Source organism: Notothenia rossii (genome assembly GCF_949606895.1).
Source record: "Notothenia rossii genome assembly, chromosome: 10".
Lineage (NCBI taxonomy): Eukaryota > Metazoa > Chordata > Actinopteri > Perciformes > Nototheniidae > Notothenia > Notothenia rossii.
The window spans coordinates 18,981,767-19,003,686 of record NC_136908.1 but is presented as its reverse complement, the minus strand read 5'-3'; the positions used below and the strand labels follow the sequence as shown (position 1 = coordinate 19,003,686).

The 21,920-nt window shown below is 42.3% G+C and overlaps 3 protein-coding genes across 7 annotated transcripts in view; 1 reads left to right on the top strand and 2 right to left on the bottom strand.

The window, feature by feature from the left end:
* Nucleotides 1-4,883, bottom strand: part of cgnb (cingulin b) — a 29,480-nt gene extending 24,597 nt beyond the window's left edge. For 2 of the 3 annotated variants that reach the window (XM_079655537.1, XM_079655539.1), the window contains exons 1-2: nt 4,679-4,883; nt 36-1,186 (exon numbers count right to left, since the gene is read on the bottom strand). In XM_079655537.1, the coding sequence (XP_079511663.1) occupies nt 36-1,157 (1,122 nt within the window). In that variant the 5' untranslated portion in view covers nt 1,158-1,186; nt 4,679-4,883. Of the gene's footprint in view, nt 1-35; nt 1,187-4,243; nt 4,609-4,678 lie in introns of those variants that run through there. The other variant, XM_079655538.1, reaches the window with a different exon arrangement.
* A 1,184-nt stretch (nt 4,884-6,067) lies between these two features.
* pygo2 (pygopus homolog 2) lies at nt 6,068-11,601 on the bottom strand. 3 transcript variants are annotated; one of them, XM_079655541.1, is made up of 4 exons: nt 11,298-11,601; nt 10,486-10,549; nt 9,849-9,901; nt 6,068-9,424 (listed from the first exon to the last, which is right to left on the bottom strand). In XM_079655541.1, the coding sequence occupies exons 2-4, from the start codon at nt 10,535-10,537 to the stop codon at nt 7,637-7,639; spliced, it is 1,893 nt and encodes a 630-aa protein (XP_079511667.1). In that variant the 5' UTR covers nt 10,538-10,549; nt 11,298-11,601; the 3' UTR covers nt 6,068-7,636. The 3 variants fall into 3 exon arrangements, with proteins under 3 accessions (XP_079511667.1, XP_079511668.1, XP_079511666.1); XM_079655542.1 differs by lacking the exon at nt 10,486-10,549; XM_079655540.1 differs by having other exon boundaries at nt 10,486-11,600.
* Nucleotides 11,602-11,761: 160 nt separating this feature from the next.
* On the top strand, nt 11,762-21,639 carry LOC307022685 (SH2 domain-containing adapter protein E-like). The gene is made up of 6 exons (XM_079655543.1): nt 11,762-13,213; nt 15,264-15,390; nt 16,774-17,010; nt 17,461-17,734; nt 17,992-18,111; nt 19,918-21,639. The coding sequence occupies exons 1-6, from the start codon at nt 12,710-12,712 to the stop codon at nt 20,099-20,101; spliced, it is 1,446 nt and encodes a 481-aa protein (XP_079511669.1). The 5' UTR covers nt 11,762-12,709; the 3' UTR covers nt 20,102-21,639.
* The last annotated feature ends 281 nt before the right edge of the window (nt 21,640-21,920 follow it).

Genomic DNA, 21,920 nt, shown 5'->3' with positions numbered 1-21,920 from the left:
AGACGATCTAATACCTCACAATCGCTTCTACTTACAGGCTTTTTTGCCAGAGCTGGATAGGTTTTCTTAGTAACAAACGTCCCCGGTGACTTAAAGCTCGTCTTCGGGGCCTCGAGCGTCTTCCCCTTGGAGGCAGTGCTGCTTCCCAGGCTACTGCTCGCTGGGGTAGATGATGCCAACGAATAGGAGGAGGTGGACAGAGGAATAGCGTAGGGATTGAACGTAGGAGAGCTAGGAGAGGGAACCTCAGCCTGGACATCTTGTCGAGCATCAAGACTTCTTGATCGCCTGCGCTCGTCAAACCTGAGCCTCTGCCTCGCCCCGGAGCGGCCCCTCGTCTGTGGGGCGCTGCCCGGGGTCCCGCTGTTGAACTTACTGATGAGCTTGTTGATGGGAGCCAGGGAGTTTGTGTCGATCGCCGGGATGGGCTCCTCATTAGTCGCTGCTGGAGGTTCAGGGAACAACTCTGAAGAGGACTCGTTGCTCTGTCTCTTCCCACTGTATCTCCCCAAAGAGCCGGTGTAACCAGAGACAGGTTTTGGAACCCCTTTTGGTGTCACACCGTTTAATTTGACACGTTTCAGCCCTGCTTCGTTATACTCCTCGTCAGTCCTATCTCTGGTTTTCTCTTTTGCGTCACTTGCTGTTGCTTTGAGTTGGAATTCAGGTTTTGACCTCTCTCCCTGCCTCCCGGCTCCACCCTCCTCCTCCCCTTGTGTTCCTGCCTGCCCATCCCCTGGAGGTCTTTTATGTGGGCTCCCAAAGATCTCCCCAACCTCATCCTGCACTGGAGAAACAACAGGGGAGCGTGCTGTGCTTACAGCAGTGCTATAGGGGTTTGTTAATCCTGCCGGTTCTTTATTTATTTTGGGGAGGCTGTTGCACGGTGAAGGTGGCCCTGAGCTGGAGGTGGGAGTGTTGAGCTGAACTCCGTAAGAGTCGCCTTTCTGGCCATCTTTCAGCACCACATAGGGCTGTCCAGATATTCCCTGAACGCGCACTGCCACCCCGTATTTACTCGAAGGAGGGGTTGCAGTACTGCCGTTCACTTTGGATTTATCAGGGAAACCACCACCTGTGTCATGGAGGTCCTTGATGAAGCGGATCTGAACGCCGTAATCCACCAGAGGCTTCCTGTCAGTGGACGGAGAGCTCATGCTGATTTCCTGGTTTCTCTGCAAGCAGCCTGGTGAGACAGGGAGGGAAAACAGCAGAAATGCAAATCAGGTGAATTAGAGGAACAAGTCACAAAGAGACTGAACCAAAGTCTCGATGAAAAGACCCCTGAATTTCTCTTTTCAGCACCACAGAACTGCAGATGATTTAATACACATAGTTATTGTTTTAGCTGTTGCTTTTTAAAGATAGTCTTAAAAAGGATGACTCCCTAACTCAGATGCCTCTTTTTAACCTGCTTGTATCACTTATTTCCAGGGGAAGTCACCCTGACTCTGCAACAATACCAGACTGCTGATACACCGTGATCATGCCGACATATTCTCTTGCTGCTCTACTGGTTTAATTCCTTCTCAACCAGGTTTAATTATAGTAATGTCATGAAAAATGTGCCACGCGGGATCTAACAAACTATTCGTTTTACTTTCTCCAGAGGGTGTGATTAGACAAAATATATATTCTGCAGAACAACTAACCTAAGAAGTATATTTTGCCAATAAAATTACTGAAGTACATTTCCCAGAGTAATGTAACATGTTAATATCTACTAGTTCAGTGATCTAACCCAAAAATATATTCTGTCATATTAAGCCAGTCCGTCAGCCACAATGTTAGTATAACCTGAGCATGTCCATCTTATTCGCTCTGAAAGAGGACCTTGGTGATGAACACTATGAGGAGGGGAATACTCCTCTTATTGTCCCGGCTCTTTGGAGCATTAAACACTGGGGGCTATGTCAGGAATGGGCCTCCCCTCTCTCTTTCTCTGCCTTCGCCAAAGTCTCCACAGTCACCAGACTTCAGAGTAGACTCACTCAGGCGTACATTGTTTACTTTAAGCTGCGCAAGCACACATACACACAGATCTGAGAGGGGTTTTCGCAGACACATGCACCCTCTGGGAGCAGGTATCTGATCTAATAAGCATTGCTGCTTTTGAGTGGCAGGAAAGTATTGTGGAATCTTGTTAAAACACTTTGGCTGTCACATGAAAGTGTTGTTTCTCTTGAACACATACATCTTTGTGTTTAAGCACTGCTAAAGCTGCTCAACAGGGCTTAGCATCGCACTTCAAACCCCTGTATGTTTCCTTTGTCCATAGCTACAGATGTGACTCTCACAGAAACTAAAATGTTACTGACTCTGACTGGCCGCTGGTTATTGTGTAACGCGAAGCACCTCGGCTGGCATTGAGGTTGTATTGGTGAATCAAAGTCAGCCTTTGTCTTTCCTAAAAACATTCTTAGGATTCCAGACGTTCCCTTTACTCGGGCATTGCGCGTGGTTTGCATTTGTATTAATAAGGACAGATTAAGAGGAAACTGAGAACTAGGGCGGCACTAACTGTAAAGCCTATACATGCGGAAAACTGTCCACATAGGCAGTAAATACAAAACTGAAAAGACTCATTAAAAAACAAAAAATACAGCGCAAAAAAAAATTGATTCCCCCAGACTAACATATCAAACAAGCAGGTTTGCAGGCCGTGTTGCACACTGGACACCAAACTATAATATGAAGGTTAAAAAAAGCTAGCCCTCAGCTATGTTGGAAAACCTTATAAAAGGATAATGTTATTGTCTATTGTTAAGCCCAAGGCTGCTAATCACTGGTCACACAGAAACTCAGGTGTAAGTATTTTCCCTGGGTAAATACAGATTTCCAGACTTGGCATTTGTGTAACAGCCAGTAGCTGAGCACTGTTTGGTGACAACTGGTTCACCTCCTCTACAGCTCTTTCTTGTCACAAGGAATGGCTGTGTCTACAAAGAAACAGGAATGTCATGAAACCGGACTTTCTGCCATCTCTCTTCCCTTTCCGCTCACAGAGCCCACTTTCCTCTGGCCATGTTATGCCACCCTGTGACTGCTGCCACTCGTCTGATCGTATACTTTCTCCCAAACTGTCTCCTGCCTTTGGTATCTGAACAGGAAGACGCGCTACTTTGACACTAGGACTTGGATAATGGTATATCATTAGATGACGAATCAATAAAAAGAGATATCATTGGACAGAATTACTAGAATTTATATAATCACATATCAAAAAGTCATTTTTGTGCTAGTTCTAATAAAGATGTTCTGCTTTCTCTGTGTTATATCCGTGCAAATTAAATATCTTTAGGATTTTGGACATAACAAACAATTAGATGACATCACCTGGAACTCTGGAAAAGGATGATGTGTCACTTCTTTAGAAATATTTAACAGCCTATTAATGTATAAATCAAGAATGAAAGTAATAATCAGTTGCGACCTAAATATATTTATGTAATCAATTTTCTTGTTAGAATTGTGTCAAATTAAATATATGCAAAATCGTCTTACACAATTACATGTATCTTCAATGCAACCGAGAAACACTTTGATCATCTCAGATGTATATCTTCACATATGCAAAGACTTAATGAACAAACGTTGTTGTTAAGTAAAAATAAATTATTTAAAATACACTATATAAACATATAAGTGATGAAATTCCTATAAAAACGTAATTAAATACTGGACTATCATCTACAATTAAATGAAGCACAACATCCATGTTCAAACACCATTGTATTTGTGTTTGATTAAATGCAGTAAAAACAGAAAGGCTAGCCCTGTTGTTATCAGTATTGTTGGCTGTGTTGGAGACATAGATGCAGGTTTATCTTGTGTAAAATAGTAACAACATGGAAAGACTTGTCTTTCTTTAAAAGATACATGTTTACCTAAACACCTTAAAGAGGGCTTGAGGTGTTCCCCCAGGCAAAAACTGTAGGTCAGGACTATTTCTGGAGCAATTTATATTAAAGGTAACTGAAGATTATTCACCCTGTTTTAACAGATGGGACGTTGTAAAACATAATGTTTGCACATATATGATTCTTATCTTACCTGGACTAAGCCACATAAATCTATCAAATAGGAGTGTTTTATTAGCAGACGTCACGTTATTTACACAGCTGGTCTGACAAATTCAATAATACCATTTTCAAATTAATATCAAATAAAAGTACTACTTTATTCAGGGAGAGCATCAGGGCAGTGCACCTGTCTGCTCCTAGGAGAGTTGCGTCACACCCACCTCTCCGGTCGGTCAGTATCGGTGCGCGTCGAAACCTCCGGGTTGTTTACTGGGACCCCGAGCACAGTAAGCAGGTAAACAACCATAAAACCTAGCCCCAGTCCTACATGAAGCGTTTCCCAGCCATCATAACCTCTTTTATCCTTTTTACGCCGCGCAAATAGATCCAATTATAGACAGCAGCGGAGTACACACAGAGCCGAGACCAAAAGCTTTGACAACACGCCTGAAAGCGGACAACAAAAGGCTTTCTGCGCCCGATTCTAGGTCATTATAAGGTTGCCAAATCAAACAACAAAGCCACAGGTGTCCATATCGGTTTATCCAAATGCTATTAAACGCTCGCTCAGCAAAACGGAGCTTACAGCATTGCACTTTCCCCACTCAAGTGAAGAGTTGATAAGCAGCAGCTGTGTAAATACTTGTTTACTGCACCTGTACAGATGATCCTATAACCGCGAAATGTTGCTCCCTCCTGCTTCAGTGTTCACGGCCGCTGCTCTGTACTGTTTGGTGGGATGAGAAGGCGTTACTCAATGAACTGAGGACAGCGGGAAATCTCTCCCCCCCCCACACTACCAGTGCAACCTGTTGCCAGAACATCGGAAAGCCGTGGTCCCGCCTCAGGACCGAGCTGATTGGCGGGCGGCTCCCTTGGGGGCGAGGCCTGCTGTGACCATAGTTTTATCTCACACACACACACACACACACACACACACACACACACACACACACACACACACACGTTAATTAAATAAATAGCGTGTGTGACCCATTTCTGCAGTTGTTAAGGGAAATCATTTCTGAATCAATTTGAAAATGTAAACATGGCAGTATTGGGCTATAATTATGTCTAATCCCAATGCAGATCAGGAGAAATACTGATCACTGCTGAGGCAAAACGAATTAACTATTGACAAGACAAAAGGCGAGTCCAGTTAGATCACATGGTTATCTGCTTTACGTTATTTACCTATACATCAAGAAGCAACTCCTGTGTTATATCAATATTCAGGGAAACTTTAATGTCACATTGAATCACACTCTTTGTAAAGACCCTAACACAACTTTATTAAACATCCAAATGATCTCATGATAATGTGGTAAGGGTCTCCTGTAAATAACTATATAAGTTGGTACCCAGCACAATGAAAGAGGCACGCTGGAGAACATCCAAGAGTTTCTTTGACAGAACAGCTCCATTTAAACCCATGACAATAATTAATCAGAATTATTTATCTCGGGAGAATGTACTATCCACAATTGTTGAATTGTTAGCTTTGGTTTAGACACATTGTCTATTATTGCAGGTTCAGCTGACTTGCTCTATCATGGCAAACATTAATTTAGTCATGCTTCTTCTTAGCGTATTATTTGAATTCATTTTAAGAGTGGTAAAGAACACAGTCCCCATTTTACATTTGATATCTTTTTGTTCAGGAAACTTCTTTAAGATACATAAAGAAATAAAAAATGTATAGGCCGACCAAATTACATTTTTACTAATATGGGGATGTAAAATAAGTGTGTGAACAATCATCATGATGCTAACTTGTATCCAACAAGCTTAATGAAATCACTCTTGTAAAAGTGTGAATTGTTTTTCCTTTGGAAATAATACAATGTAAATGAAACCTTAAAGCAAATCTCTGATGTCCTAGGAAACATCTGAATGTAAACAGTCAAAAAAAAAGGAGCTGCAGCAGCAATTATTACAAATAAATTACATTGTTATCAATTTCATTGGGTTTGTCAACCCTCATTTTAATACAACAATTAGCAAACAAATAAAAAAGAATGAGAATAAAAACAGACATGGACAAGTACAAAAAAATTCGGTCTTTACTTCAAAGTTCAGTACCTTTCCCTTCCCCACCTGGTGTGGGACCCACTGTTCCTCCGGGGTCCACCAGGAGGCGCCAGAGCAGAGCAAGAGCACAGCACAAAATAAAAAGGAACAGCTGAGAGCAAGAAAAAGAAAGGCAACTTGGACATTGAATAAAGAAAAATAGGGAAAGAGAGAAGTAAGAATAGTTATAAACACCTTATACCGTGACAGAAATTTGAAAAATTGGTATTGTTCGCTCTTAAGTTATTTGGTCTACTTCAAGGCCTCTTGCAGCGCAGAGGCCAGATATAAACATAAACAGATCAGTTACTGCATTGGTTCACATGCACCCCCCCCACTCTTTTTTTGTCTTTTTTTTTTTTTATAGAGGACTATGCACCTCCGATATGAAATGATGTCACTACTTGCAAAGCCAACACCATCGAAAAGCACTGATTTCACAATTCATGTGTACTGCAGACATAAAAAGTAATGGATGACTCAAATGTACTGTTTTAAATCCAAAATGTTAAACTGTATACAACCAAGACACATCATTTCAAATAATAATTGTGTTCATTGCTCAACTCTGTGGCATGTTCACAACTGATGAGCTGAGTACCAGACAAATGTTTTTTCCCAATATTTACAACTATTTCAAATGGTAAAATCCTTTGTGAGGTGTGGATGAAAACTTGGCCAGGGTCTCCTTTGGGTTAATCAGCACTGGGTACAAAATGATAGAAACAAGAAGTACAGGTCTGTTTGTAAGCATGTCTGAAGGAACAGACAAAAGAACTTAACATTTCATTTTTTCACCAATAACATACGGTTTACTTAAAACAAGTTTTTACGCTGCAACATACTGATTTTATATTCCATTTTCTCTCACTTGCTTGCAGTAAAAAAGGCTCACAATGTGGAAGGGCAGTGCTAGATAAAGCATTTTGATGGAAAATCAATTCATGAATGAAACCAAAGTCTGTTTAAGATTATTTAGGCACTCTTTTTTTCCTCAAATTTAAAGATGTAATACATCAAGTCGTTTTTTATGTAAAGCCACTGATGCTTTGAGTGATTGTGTCAATACACAGTAAGGGAATATTTTAACATTACTTTCTCCGTCTAAGGTGGGTTTACGTGTTCGAAATAGCATCTTACTCATGTGTGCATGAGTGTGGCGAGTCAATCACAGTCAGTCAGTGCGGGAGCGTCCGTGCCAGTCAGTCACAAAGTGTGTGAGGTAGTGTGTTGGTGTCAGTGCTTTGCTGGTTGGCAGGCTAGATGTCTGAAGTACTGTTTAGTTTAACATTCATTGTGATTTGACTCCTTTAGGGGGGGAATAAAACTACAAATCATATACCAAGAGTCACTCAAGGTGGTACAGATAAGCATGAAAGTCATTGAGTGTGTTTCTCTGGGTAGTGAACAAGTAAAGGGCTAGTCCAGAGAAAGTTGGGCAAGTAGGTGACATGACGCACAGCTCATTCAGTTCGATCAAAGCAAAGAATGTCCCATTTGTCGTCATGTGAGCACCTCCATGCTGCTCCTTTTTCATCCACTCCTCAACTCTCGTTAGCTGCAACCAGCTGGCCTAGTCCCTGCCGCACAAATACCGCCTGGATGTCCTTGGTCTTGATGCAGAAGTCACAGGCCCAAACAGCGGCGCTCTCTCGAGTCAGCAGCGCATATGCTGGCTCTGTCAGGCCTGTGCAGTCACGGTGGAACCAGCGTTGGCACGACGCCTCACACAGGATGGCGTCCTGGTCGTCATGCACCTCAGCCATGCAGAGGCCACAGGGAAAGACCATCCCGGGGCCGCCAAGTTTTCCAGGGCCGGAGCCAGGCCCGGTCGAGGGGGCAGCAGGGCCAGGGGGCAGGGGACTCTGGGTGTTTGGGGTTGAGGTGGAATTAGACGGGGGATTGGGGTTGCTGCCTGGAGTATTGCCTCCGTTGTTGGTCATGCTGTTCTGACCCGAATTGGAGGCTGCATTGGGCATGGGACCGCCGGCACTGGGAGTGTTGTTCTGCTGGTTGTAAGGAGTGGAGCCAGGGCCGGAGTGAGGTGGGGTGGATTGTTGTTGTTGTTGTTGTTGTTGCTGCTGCTGCTGTTGCTGTTGCTGCTGCTGCTGCTGCTGTTGCTGTTGCTGCTGCTGCTGTTGCTGCTGCTGCTGCTGCTGTTGCTGCTGCTGCTGTTGCTGCTGCTGCTGCTGCTGCTGCTGCTGCTGCTGTTGCTGCTGCTGCTGGGTAGAGTTGTTAGAGTTGGGGGTGTTGTTGTTGCTGGGGGGTTGTAGCTGACCGGGGGGTTGATGCTGGGGCTGGCCTGATCCATTTAGAGGCCCAGTAGGGGAGGAGTTGGGGTTCGGTTGTGTCGGCGCTGAGGAGGGCTGGCCAGGTGTGTTGGGGTTGGGCTGCTGGGCGTCAGGGTGGCCAGGGAAGCCTCCCCCTTGCTGCGGAGGGCCAGAGTTAGGAGCAGGGCCAGGAGGGGTGTTATTAGGAGGGGGGCCATTGGGATTTAGGTTAAGATGTTGCTGTTGTTGCTGCTGAGGCCCAGGTGGTGGCCCTCCTCCCCCAAAGTTCTTTCCATCCTCGTTACCTGGCCCTGGCGGACTGGGGCCAGGGTATGGACCATCCTGTGAGGGGGGGAATTGTCCTTGAGGGGGCATACCAGGTAACCCCCCCACCATATTCCCTCCGGGGCCACCACCCATGCCACCCATCATGTTCATTCCAGGACCCATTCCTCCCATGGAAGGCAGGGGGCCATGTGGGGGCCCTCTGGGGCCTCCACCACCAGGTAACGGTGGGCTGTTGAATGGGTGTCCACCCTGTCCGTGCTGCTGCTGCTGGGGAGGCATGCCAAACCGAGGGTGGGGAGGCCCACCTCCTCCGGGACCTCCCATAGCCCCTGGAGATAACATGGGATTGAATCCTGGCCCAGGATGCATTGGTGGACTGAAGTTTGGTGGCATATTGAACTGAGAAGGGCCACCAGGGGGGAATCCACCTCCTCCTCCCCCGCCCCCTCCAAAGCCCGGCATTCCTCCAAAGCCTAGCTGGTGGTGAGGTCCAGCGTTGGATGGAGGGCCAAATGGTGGCCTTCGACCAGGTTGGCCTCCGCCTGGTCCTCCTGGGCCTCCCATGAAGCCCATGCCTACGCCCATTCGGCCTCCACCGCCATACCCACCTCCTCCACCTGGGCTGGGAAGAAATGGAGCACTGCCTGTTCCACCTGCCACGCTAGGTCGAGATGGGGGCCCAAAGTCATCGTCGAAGGGGTTGGATGCAACCAGGTGGTCCACCATGGGGGTAGGAGGGGGTGCAAACTCCGTTAGGTGGGAGAACCCTGCCGCCTAAAGGAGAAAGAAATACAAAATAAATGTTTTTAATTAATTTTGCAGTACCGGAACATTTAAATGTTTCCTTTTAGCAGTCTCCAAGATCCATTTGTTGCATACAGAGAGGACTTTTTGGTTTTATCGAGCACATAGTAATTTCACCACAAGATTATAGTTGCCAACATTTTTTTAAATTAACAATATCTAGTGAAACTTGAAAAATAAATCAATCAATCAGATACATTATTTGTCAATTGTGCATTTTGTCTCTTTGTTGGCAACTAAATTGCACTCTCACTTACTGGGGAGTTATGGGAAGGAGACAAAGTGAGAATGGAAGGAAATAAAATATTTTTTATATCACTGTTATCGTCGATGCTTTTATATTGGGAAACAGTAGTAGCAAAGTAATGACATTTCATCACAAAACAACCCTTACCTGGTTGGTGGATTTCCTCGCCTTCTTCTTCTCCGGGCTCTTCATCTGAGAAGCTGAAATAGGGAAATATGAACATTAGCCACAACAAAACTAGGCCATCGGGTCTCATACTTTTGGTACAGCACCAATCAAGCGCACCATCACATTTGGATTGGCCAATACCCCTTAGTGACAGAGTGGAGCAGCTTTAGACCTAGGGCATCTGTTTCAAGTCCAACAGTTGAGATGGATTCAATGATGGGACATAGACTGGCATGAGGACAAGATGCTGAACATCCAGGCGCTATCATCACCAAGGTTATGAAGCCTTGAATCGCAAATGACCCAGGCAGACCAAATGACCCAGGCGAGAGGGAGAGAGGCCGCAAACAGAGGCAGAAGAGGTAAGGTCAATGAGGGAGACAGGATAAGACGAAGACATGAGAACGAGGAAACGGAGTTGAAGGCACATTTATAGCAAGATAGACATGAACCCCGTTCAGAGATCCACTCTGTGAGAAACAGCCACCACCGGAGACGTGAAGTTTACATATGGAGGAGGCGAGAAGGGATTTGGGAACAGCCCCAGTGCAGCCCATTGCAGCGCAGTAATGGATGATTCCGATCTGATTGGGAGATGGGTGAAATTAATTCCTACCTTTGCTTCGTTTTCCTTGTCCCGCCAGTAGTCTCCCCGATTCGGCAGCCATTAGCTAATATGACTGTCGGTGAAGTGGCATATCACCGTGCATATGCAAGAAAAAAAAAGTTAAAAATGACGACGTCTTGAAGGCTACGAGCCGAGTAGGTGGATACTGCCTTCAGTTCATGTCAATAACGTCAAAATGCGTAATATAACATAAGAAACTAACACGAATATTATATTAAAACGCCGGCCCAGGTCTGCACACTCCTTTACAGCTGCAAATCTTTCGCCACGGTGTCTGTCACGCCGGGATTTGGTCACCAAATAAACGTCAGGTAAAACTGAGCTAGTTCACGTTTTGAGCACAAGTTGGTCTCTTTGCAAGCCAGTCACTTCTCACTGAGTGAATATGTTGCTTGCTACCTGGCTTGACTGCCAGTAGTAGCAAGTTACATAGCACCCCCCTCTCTTAATGATCACTTACAGATGTGTAGCAAAGAAGACGACCAGCTAGCTAACGCAAGCTAGTTACTACCTTGGCTAACCAGCTAGCCACGCTATTCAATGTGGCTTGCTAGCAGCGTTGAGATTTCACCCAGTAGCGGCAACACTGCAACATGTATCGAATACTGTGATTTCCCTTGTAACACTCATTTGGGAAAAGGTGCATTCAATTCCACGTATCACAGCATTTAAAAGATAAAGCAATCGATCATGTTTTGAAAACTGGTGTTTACTATGCTAACATTAGCTTGCTAGCTAACGTTAGCATGCCACTGAAGATAGCTAGCCATCTTGCAGACTGTCTTGGAAGCAAACTGTACCCTTTCTCCGTTGCTTGCTCTGCTGTCCTTTAAATTGAAACTCTCTGGTGTGTCATTGCCAGCAAACCAGTCCTCACACGGTGTATGCTTGTTGATCCACCATTCAGCTATAATTCATTCAAAAACGCAAATTTTGCCATAATTATCATGGCCTACTATCGCCACCGGACAAAGAGGGACAAGCAGGAGTATCGCGCACCGTGGAAGGTTACACCTCAGCGCAAACATGGGGGTGGCGACAAGTATACTTCATGAATATAAAAAGCATTTTCAAATGTTAAGATAAGAAAACATATTGTAGTATCATCTATCAGATAAAAAAAAGTATTTATTAAACAAATATCCATACGACTGCCGTCCACAATGTGTTATTCTATTTGCAGAACTACTTTCATACCTTTCACTGATATATTTGGCGCAGCTCAGAACAGACCATTTCCCAACGATACCCCTTACAATTAAATAAGGGGTGGACATTAATTATACAGCCAATTAAGCACATTATCAAGTGACATCATGATTAATCTTACATTAACACCCAACATCCAAATATTAACATAACTGTCGAATTCAATTTGAGTCGTTATCTAAAAAAAGTATTGCATGAAGGGAGATTGATTGTGAGCATATGTTTTAATCTAATGAAATGCAAGCATCTAGAAATCTACAATTGTATGCACATTTCTAAATCGCTATTTTGATTCGTATATAAATAATAAAGTGAATATATGTATAAAACGATGCTAGGTTAATTATACAGCTCAATATAAATAAAGCTGTCACTTATCCTGGTAGATCGATATACAAGACTCCTAAAAAGGTTATTCTACCATGGTCTCTAGAATTAAAGCTTATCACCGCCCACCCGGTCATGCTTCCCTCCTCTTAAATGTAGACACCCCCTCCCCTCTATACGCCAGGCGCAGTCAGGAGCCTCATTGTGAGAGTGGAAAGTTGTGAAAGACTAGATAAACTGCACTCTGGGAATGGGACCACAAATTACAAGCAAGAAGAACTTTGCCTTCTATCGGGTAATTCCACTCCGAAGACATATTTTCATCCAAAGGGAATAAACGTGTCCTCTATATCAGAAGAAAAAAAACAGGTGTAAGAAAATCACAAATGGGATGAAGTAGGGAAACATTTTTTTTTTTTTTTTAAAGCACTCTGTTAGTCACCCACACAATTTTTTTTTAAGTTAAATCTTACAAATATAGTCTTTTGGGAAACATTTATGACACCGAGGCTTTGAGGTATACTGTAGTCTATGTTCTTCCCTAGAATAAAGCAACGGAAGTCTTTTGTTAGAAAGGCTGTGATTTCTAAAGGTGCGTCTCTGGGGCCCTGTGGTGTATGGCGCTAAAAGGTGTCAGAGCACGCATAGAGGTTTATTGGTTTCCATCTGAGTTAACATGGCGAAGTGGTTCAAAGAGTTCCCTATCAATCTGAAGAACGGAACCGACAGGATCCGCTCAGCCTCCGAGTCAGGCTCGCAACCCAGAGCCAATATAGCCGGGATGGTGGCCAGCATTGGTACCAAAACAACAGCCTCCAAAACGGGCCAGCGCAAGAACTCCTCTTCCGACAGCACAGGCGGAGGAGGTGGGGGAGTCGGGTCTCTCCTGTCCGGGAGAAACCGAAAGAACTCGGAGTTAGGTAAAAATGGTGCAAGCTCCCCGAAAGAAGGGAAAGTTTGGGACAACCTCCTGTCTGGTAAAAGTCGCAAGAACTCAAAAGCAGAGCCTGTGTTTGAGGAGCAGCACAGACCTCTGAAAACGTCTCCATCTGCAAACTCCTACATAAGCCGGCTTATCAGAGTGGACAAACAGGACAAAAGCCCCAACTTCAACAGCAGCACCATCACCAAACCTGTGGTACCTGAGGCAGAGAAACTAGGCCAGTGCAAGATAGAAGCAGTGAGTAATGTCTCAGATTGAGAATATCTATTTAACCTGTAGTATTTTGACGTTGTACTTTCTGGTCTAGCAGAAATATATACCTTTCTTAAGTAATTCCACATTCTTACTAATACTACAATTTAAATATTGCACTTTGTACCACACTCCATGTTTTATTTCAAAGTTTAAAATGCTATTTACATTTGGATTAATAGGTAAAATATGATCAATTAATGAATCATGAAGTGTTGGGTTTATTAGCTCTAACCTTCATCTTCCATCTGCAGCATTTGTGATATTTACACTATAAAGCATCAATAATTCAAATCTAATACTGGATCTTTGTACATAAGTACTTTTAATTTATATATTTTGATCATAGTACTTTTAACCAGAACTTTAACTTAAAGTGAAAAAGTATTCTTAGATTGTGAAATAGCTTTCTTTTTCTTTATCTGAATTCTTCTTTCACCAGGGATAATCATAATCTCATAATATACATTTATATTATTAATTTGCACAATAAGTAATACTTTTTACACCAAATTAATGCTTTTACTTTCAAATATATTGAAGCAAAAATGTTGAGGTATAAGACTAAATGCATTTTCACTTTTAAATGATGAGTATTTCTACAGGTTGTTATTGCTCAAGGTCGATTATTAAAACTGAATTAATTAAAGCCAAGGTAGCATTTTCCTTTAGCTGTGGATTAATACAAATAACAAATGTTGTCATCAATATTGTTGACAATGAAGTAACAAGAATTCGGTCTAAACTCTGAAAACTGATATTATTGTTTCAGATTCTCCCCCCTTTCTTTGTCTCCGCTACACTCATTGTGTCCTCTTCTCCCGGTCGGTCTTTCTATCAGTCTTTCTCTTCCTCTCCTCCCCTCGCCTTGAATACAAAGCTGTGGTCAGACACTGCCTCGCCTTCCTCTCCTATTTGCAATCAGGCTCAGTATTCCCCTTCCTTTGCCTCATCTCATCTTTCATTCAGGCCCCCTGGTGAATTAGGCTATCATGTTGTAAAAAGCATCGAGTTATTTGACACCTAGGTGCTAACCAATAACCCCCCTCCAGCTTGGCTTTGGACAAAAAGAAGAGAGATAGTGAAGTCAGGAACAGAGATACTGTAAAAATGGTGAGAAAAAACGACACATAAATGAGAGCAGAATAAAATGGAGTTTCACATTTCAGAAAGAGGGTGAATTCTTGATCTCAAGTCAATAAACACTATGAACAAACGTTTTTTTCAAAGGAGGAAAATAAATGATGGTAAAATGTGTAACTAAACCACTCTAAACCAAACACTTTTACTTCACTCTTAATCTCAGCCTGTCCAGCATCTGCTACTTTACTCAAACAGACACTTATTTGGCAGAGGAACACAACTGGAAGTAATTAGAGAGACAACTTTATTTTACGGCGGCATTGTGTCTGGGCCACTGTGACTTGTAAAACAGACAAGTAAATATATGCCACTGATAAGATGACAAGACAGCTATAGGCATCACTGGTGCAGCAGAATGTAGGTTGTTAACAGAAATATGTGAAAAGAATTGACAAGATAAGTTGTTGGGTATTCTTCTGAAGTCTGTCACAATTTGGCCTGGTGTTAAGAGTTCATATGAATCTTTTAGTCTATTGAAATATATTTTTAAAGTATTTTGATTATCGTTTGACTCCAAAAGTGCTTAATTGATCTGATTCCTGCTTTCAAATAGGATTGTTCTTTACTGCCATATAGTAAATTGAAGATCTTTAGGTTATTGATTGTTGTCCAAAAAAGATAATTGGAAAGTCCTACTTGGTATTTTTCCCAATGTTCTTACATTTGATAGACTGATTCATTAATCAAGCAAATGGTCAGGAACCAAGGATAACCGATAATAAGAAGAGTGGTTGCAGATGACATTTAACACTCGTTAACTTTCCTGCAGGTTGCAAAACAATTTTCCTTTGCATTAAGCTCATTGCAGCTGATAGCAAACTCTTTCTATCTCCTTGGACCTTGTTCTTTTAAATCATGCATGAAAAGGAGATTTCCTGTGTTTTTTGATCAGGTGATCATCCTTGAGGATTACGCAGATCCCTTTGATGCTCAAAAGAAAAGAGAGTCGAGGGAAGTCGAGAGGGTCGGGGAGAACGATGGTTACATGGAGCCTTACGATGCCCAGCAGATGATTACAGGTAATTCATCAGAGCTGTTACTGTAGCTGTGTTGTTTCATTCAGTCCCTGCATTAGCCCCTGTGTGAATGAATCCCATTTCCAGTCTCTGCAGGCCAATATTGAGAACATGAACTCGCTCCCACAGTGCTCTTTGCACCCCATGGGGTTGCCATAGTAACTGTGCATGTGATCGGACAATGGGTGCAGTTTCCTGCCCCTGCTTCCTCTTTCCTGTCTCTGTTTCCTGGTTCTATTCTCTAAAAAGGAAGTTGGCCCTGAGTGCCCCCTGCCTCCTCTCTGTGTAACCCCCTATATGGACCTGTCTGGCCATTTATCAAAACTTCCCAGCATCTAGGAAGACTGATGTTCCGTCATCCAATCACATGCTCTCCTGACTTTTCCTTCCATCACTCCATTGTTTTAACCAAAAGGGTTTTACAATAGCCAGCTGTGAACGTGAACATGTTTTATTGCAGTGTGCTCTAGTAGATTTGACTTCAATCAGAGCCTGTGCTACTTCCAGGCCTCCTGTAGTCTACAGAGGATGTGATGATGGGACTGAGTCAATCTACGAGGCTTAAATCATACTGAGGAAGTAAGCAAGACTCTGATGTCACTGTGACTTGAAAAGCGAGGTTATGAGAGGGCAGCGTTATTATTAACTCTTTCGTAGCAGATGACAGCTGTTACACAAATCAAAGTCTTACATTTGTTCATACTTTAGTTTACCATGATTCAGAGATCAATACAATTTTTTATTTTCTTCTTATAAGAAAACATAGAACAAACTAAAATAACTTAAACTTTAAATAAAGGCTTTAAAAGTCCTAACTAATGGCTTTATTAATAGTTCATACATAGTTTAGCGTTATTGAAACTTTTTGACTTTTTTTACAAGATGTCAAGAAAACATTTCCATCCCAGTTTCTCAAAGTCTTAGGCGATGTGATTTTCATGTCATGTCTTGTCAGTCCAAAATGTGAATATATTCAGTTTAATATGACCTAAAACAGAGAAAATCAGGAAATCTGAATATTAAAGAGGCTGAAATCAGCATTTCCTGCCATTAAGCCAATACATGAAAAATCCCTCTAAGTAACTAGACTGATAACTACTTATCTTTTGGAGCAAAATCTATTTATAATGTATAACAGCAATATAAAAAGAATTCACACAAGCAGATGTCATAACCTGGAAACATTTTCCTTAGTAATGGCATTAACTGATAAAGCTACTGAGCACTTGTAATGGACAGAGGAGGTATTAGAGGTGGTACTGTTATGTTTATTGACGCCTCATTATATTTCGACACCCTCCCAGTCCATTCTGTCTTTTGGTCTAGTGTTTTTCAGTGTCCCCTCACCAGATTACAATCTTCTCTCCCTTGTTTTTGACCTGATAGAGATTAGACGTCGGGGGTCCAAGGACCTTCTGAAGGTGTGTGTGATTATGGAGACAAGCGAGGGAGCGGTGGAGGAGGGTCAGCCAGTGCCCTCACAGATATATGACGTCCCGTATGAGGGGGGAGGGGACGGGGACAAGACGACCCTCACACGGCCCGAGATTGACTCTCGCCCCTCCGCTGAGTACGAGCTGCCCTGGGAGAGGAAGAAGGAGCAGATTGTGAAAACTCTGTCGGGTACGTCAGACGTTGGTTCCACCACATCCAAATTGATAGCAGATACAATTATGTCTGAGCATTGGCACCAATTCAGGGAATGTGAAAGAGAGAAAATGTCATCTGAAATCAGAACATTGCTGTACACTTTGATGTTTTAATCATTTCTTATTCTTATCTTCATATCCAGTGGTGGAATGTAACTAAGTGCATTTATCCAAGTATCACACTTAAGTCCTATTTTGTTCCCTTCATTTATCAAACACTTATAGTTATTATGTAAAGGATCTAAGTACTTTAACATTAATATTGCATATTCTGCATAGACCCGCAGCATACTGAGTAACATCTTGCATGAATCATCAAACTGCTGGGTTCATATTCTATATTTACTGCTGGCTCCAGCACCCAGTTCAAACCAAGACGTTTCTTTACATGAAGTCACATCTTCTCTCGTCTCTCTTCCTCCAGCACAGTTTGACAGCCCTGAGCGGCAAAACAGAGATGAGACGCCTCACCCCACCCTCACCAGGCAGCCGCAACATCCGCCCGCCCAGCCGCCACTACAGCATCAGCAGCACCAGCCGCCACCGCAGCATCAGCAACATCATCTGAGGCAGAAAAGCTGGACGCAGAAGATCCTCCGGTCCTCCCCTCCTACCCTGCCACGCTCCTCCATCTCTAACAGCAACACTGAAACTGAGGCCTGCTGCGTTGACCCCTCCCTGCCCCTGGAGAAACAGAGGTGAGGATAACTGAATGTTGGTATTTCACACATAAAATCAGTATATTCAATACTGTAAAACTCAGGAATCTGAATGATATACGTGTCTGAATGTGTCTGCTGATGTTTCTTTTCAGGTAATGAACAACCTTTAAAAAAACTTTTCCGAGTTCCTTACACTAGTATTATTTCCAAGGAGTTTATATGATATGAGGTTCTAGACTTGATCACTAGCAGATGAAATGTAACCCCCACCCCCCTCCCAACTTCTGTCTCAGCTGGTACCATGGCTGTGTGACTCGTCAGGAGGTGGAGTCTCAGCTGCAGTCCTGTAAAGAGGCCAGCTTCCTGGTCAGGAACAGCGAGTCGGACAACAGCAAGTACTCCATCGCCCTCAAGTGAGTGCAGCCTGAAAGTGCATCTGAAGAGCTGAAGTAGTTAATATGGTACACGTAATGTAAATAATGAGAGGAATACACTGTATTTGGACCAGTTGTAAATCCAGATGTGCACAGTGGTTTAATTTGTCATAATCAGCTTTTTTACCTTAACAAGATAAGGTTGTTTATTTTCCTTATTCTTCTTATTCTCAACAACTGCCTATAGCCAACAATACATTTGACCCATTAATAGGCTACACTGTTGCATTGGCTAACATATATTTTTAATACAATAAATATGAAGTTTATATAGAGTAAATCCAACATACACTGCCCACTAATTAATGCTCATTAGTGCACAATGTGTATCATTCCGCAGCTACAAATAGTCCCTAACAAAGGTACAGTTTACTTCCACTTGAGTAATGTTTGCTGTTTAAGGAAATAATATGAATTTGATCAAACTTAAAATGATATCCCTGTACAACAGTTTCTATGTTTATTCTGAAGTTCTGTTTCCATGACACGTCTTTTAGGCCGATTAGTGGGACCTGAGGAAAAAATGTGTCTTCCAATTTCCTTTTTTTTGTGATTTCCTACCTATTTAGGGTTAAAAAAACATCTTGCAATTTAGACTTTTGTTATTTTATTTTTAAATGTTACAGTATGTCCACTGTAGAGGAAGTCAGGACCATATTAGTTTGAAAAGACAGCCCAAATTAACAGATAGACTATGTAACTTATTATGGTTATAGAGTGATATTAATACAATAATACATTCACCTTTTATTTAAAACATGAATAAGTAATTGATCTGAACATTGCTGTTTATTTGGTCACTAAAAAAACTAATTTGTTTTTTGGTGAATCCTTCCAGATCTTCAAAGACTTTGTAGTCAATGTAGTGGGAAAAGTACCTCATTGAATCCAGTCGGCACGGGCTGTAGGGTCATCTTGACTAGTTGTATGGATGTGGTCTCCATTTGACCATGCTCATAGAAACACAGCTTGCATTCCTGAGGCAACTCTCATTTTTCATGGCTCCACTTAAAATAAAAACAACAATAAGACATACGTGCTACTCTTGGCCCACAGGGGGCCATGTATTTCCAGCTCGTCCCTATCTGTCTCTCTCTCTGTATCTGTGCTCACGGAGCCTCCTGCATCTTTCCCCCCCTTCTTCTTGACCCTCTTCTATCCCAGGTGTGAAATCCTCATCTCTCTCATCTGAGAGCTCAAAATCTTAATCTCCCTGAACTATCTGGTACAGAAAATGTCTGCTTCAGTTCCGTCTCCTGCAACAATATTGAGTCATTAAGTCCATGAAGATTGTCCTGACGTCCACTAGAATGGACATTTATAAAAGAGCTGTTATTTCAAAACTTGAATTATTTAATTGCTTTCAGAACTAATTATATAGTTCTCACATGTTAATAAACAAGAATATATATGATTTTCATGGTAAAAATTACAATTATTCAACAATATTTGACTTCTCCTCCTGCTTCTATAACATTTTGTTTTTGGCATGCCAGCCATTTTGGATGAAAAGAAAGAGGAACTTCCCAGCATGCAATTTTAACCAATGACATATCACTGGAAAGACCAGGATGTCCTCTGTACAGTACATCAGGGATTGATAGAGTAGCTCAAAAGAGTCAAAGGAGATGCGTGTTAACAAAATGTCCACTACAGAGGACATTTTCAATGGGCTGGGTCCAAAGAGGATATATATTTCTTCATATCAGGCTTTTATCTCAGATGGATTTATGTGTCAAATTGGTTAATTAACGTATCCCCTTTCCTCCCCTGTGTGTGACTCAGGACAAGCCAAGGCTGCGTCCACATCATGGTTGCTCAGACCAAAGAAAGCGGCTACACCCTGGACCAGAGCAGCTGTGTGTTCCCCAGCATCCCAGAGGTGGTGCACCACTACTGCTCTCAGCGCCTGCCTTTCAACGGCGCAGAGCACATGACCCTGCTGCACCCCGTGCCTCGCATCCACTGACTCCACCCTGGCCCTGCTTAGGTATACAAAACAATCCCACCTCGAGGCCTGCTTGGACAAAATGTTTCAGAAAGCCAGTCAGAGCCCTCATCCGTTTGATCAATGTGTGCTTCTACTGCTCCATCTCAATTTGCAAGTCTATATTTTGAATTATTATTTGATGATCTGAAAAAATGTGTGCGTCGCTTGGTGCCTTCTTCTGTGTTTGTTTTTACTTGGATGTGCTGCTGATGCAAAGTTTCCTGGCTGCTGCTTTGCATGTTAACAAGGGAACACAAGGCACTTTTAATGATGAAATGTTACTTGGAGTTAGATTGGGAACAAAACTCATCCACACATGTTATGTTTTAATTATCCAATGTGACTCTATTAGACACTACACATGATATTTTTGTAATTGCTGCTTAGTGGATCTCTTTTTACCAGGCAATCGACTGTTTATATGAAGTGATAGTCGCTGTTTGTGGCTCTCTTTCTCCCTCTGGTGGATTTGCTGGTACACTGCACCAACATGCCAACACAAAGACTTATCTTCTTTTCTTAAAATTGATTTTTGGTGAAATCCATAGACAGAGCGTATCATTCCACTTAAGATATGAACAACACCAGCTATTTTAATATTTGTGCTTGCAGCATATTTCTAATTGATGCTCTAATACTGTCAGTAACTACTGCCCCTTGACGATTTCCTTTGTTTTGCTGTGAATGAGTCAGTTGTTTCCACTGTGTTATCTGCACTGTGAAGAGTGAGTGATTCACCCTGATGAAATGTGCTAAAGGACCATGGCTTCTAAATAGTTAGGGCTTTTCATGCTGAGATCTGAGACTGCTTGTCGTGTTTAATTTGAAACTAAACAAGCCTGTTCATTCTGGGGATTATCTGTAAAACAAATCTGCAAAACGCTGTGAAACGAATGCCTTTAATCAGATGTGTTTATGGCTGCAAATGGAGAGCAGTTATGGATGTAATAGCATAAATACATGTCACATATTGCATTTTGGTAAGCACAAAAAGCTTATAGTATCCAAAAAAGCCTATTTAATATGTTACATTCAGACTATTGTTTCTAAAAAAAGTCATATTGTTCTTCCTTGGGTTTAATGTTTCCCTGGTGCTAAGAGGAAGAACGCCAAATTGAGAAGTGGTTTCTATATTATATTACGTTAATGTGTGTATTCTAAATGTAACTCAAACATTTGACTTGGTATGTGTACTCTTAATTTAGAGATATGCTGGAAATCATTGAGATAACTGATGTAATTTAGGTTCAGTGTTGTCTCTTGTTGTACTATTGGATGTCTGCCATGTTTATGTCCTCTTAAAGATTTAAGGTCAGTGTGTCTTTTTTGGCAGAACTGAATTAGAAGTTCTACAGGGAGACACACCTGATTTATATTTGTCACTGTTCCATGTTGAATGAAGACTTGTTCAAACATTGTAAAACCCATTACAATAAAATGTCCTGATTCTTGATGCTGGAGGTCCCCTGTCAGCCTCTCTCTGATCCTAATAAATCAACAACATGGATGGCAAAATGTGAGGGTGTTTGTGTCAGTGATGTGTGCTCTGCATGGAGTGATCAAAGCATCAAACTGCCTCATCGCCCCTGAGGATCCGGCCTCTTCACAGGCGCTGGAATGACTGAATGAGGACACTTGTGAGCATAATGAATCTTTGAAAAGCAATAGCTTGATTGTCGTTTCAGTGGTTTGGTAATTTGTCTGGAAGTTTAGTGCTCCATTTCACTAAAAGGGGAGAGATTATTATGTCTGATTGGATTGAAGAGATTAGAAGCAAAGGTCTAGAGGGGAGATTAGG

Bases quoted from the DNA above. Each gene is read 5' to 3' on its own strand.
- LOC307022685 (XM_079655543.1), top strand. From the start codon at position 12,710: ATGGCGAAGTGGTTCAAAGAGTTCCCTATCAATCTGAAGAACGGAACC. The intron at 13,214-15,263 runs GTGAGTAATGTC...TTTTTTGATCAG, and splicing joins GCCAGTGCAAGATAGAAGCA to GTGATCATCCTTGAGGATTA. The intron at 15,391-16,773 runs GTAATTCATCAG...TTGACCTGATAG, and splicing joins TGCCCAGCAGATGATTACAG to AGATTAGACGTCGGGGGTCC.
- pygo2 (XM_079655541.1), bottom strand. From the start codon at position 10,537: ATGGCTGCCGAATCGGGGAGACTACTGGCGGGACAAGGAAAACGAAGC. The intron at 9,902-10,485 runs GTAGGAATTAAT...TCCCTATTTCAG, and splicing joins ACAAGGAAAACGAAGCAAAG to CTTCTCAGATGAAGAGCCCG. The intron at 9,425-9,848 runs GTAAGGGTTGTT...TTTCTCCTTTAG, and splicing joins CGAGGAAATCCACCAACCAG to GCGGCAGGGTTCTCCCACCT.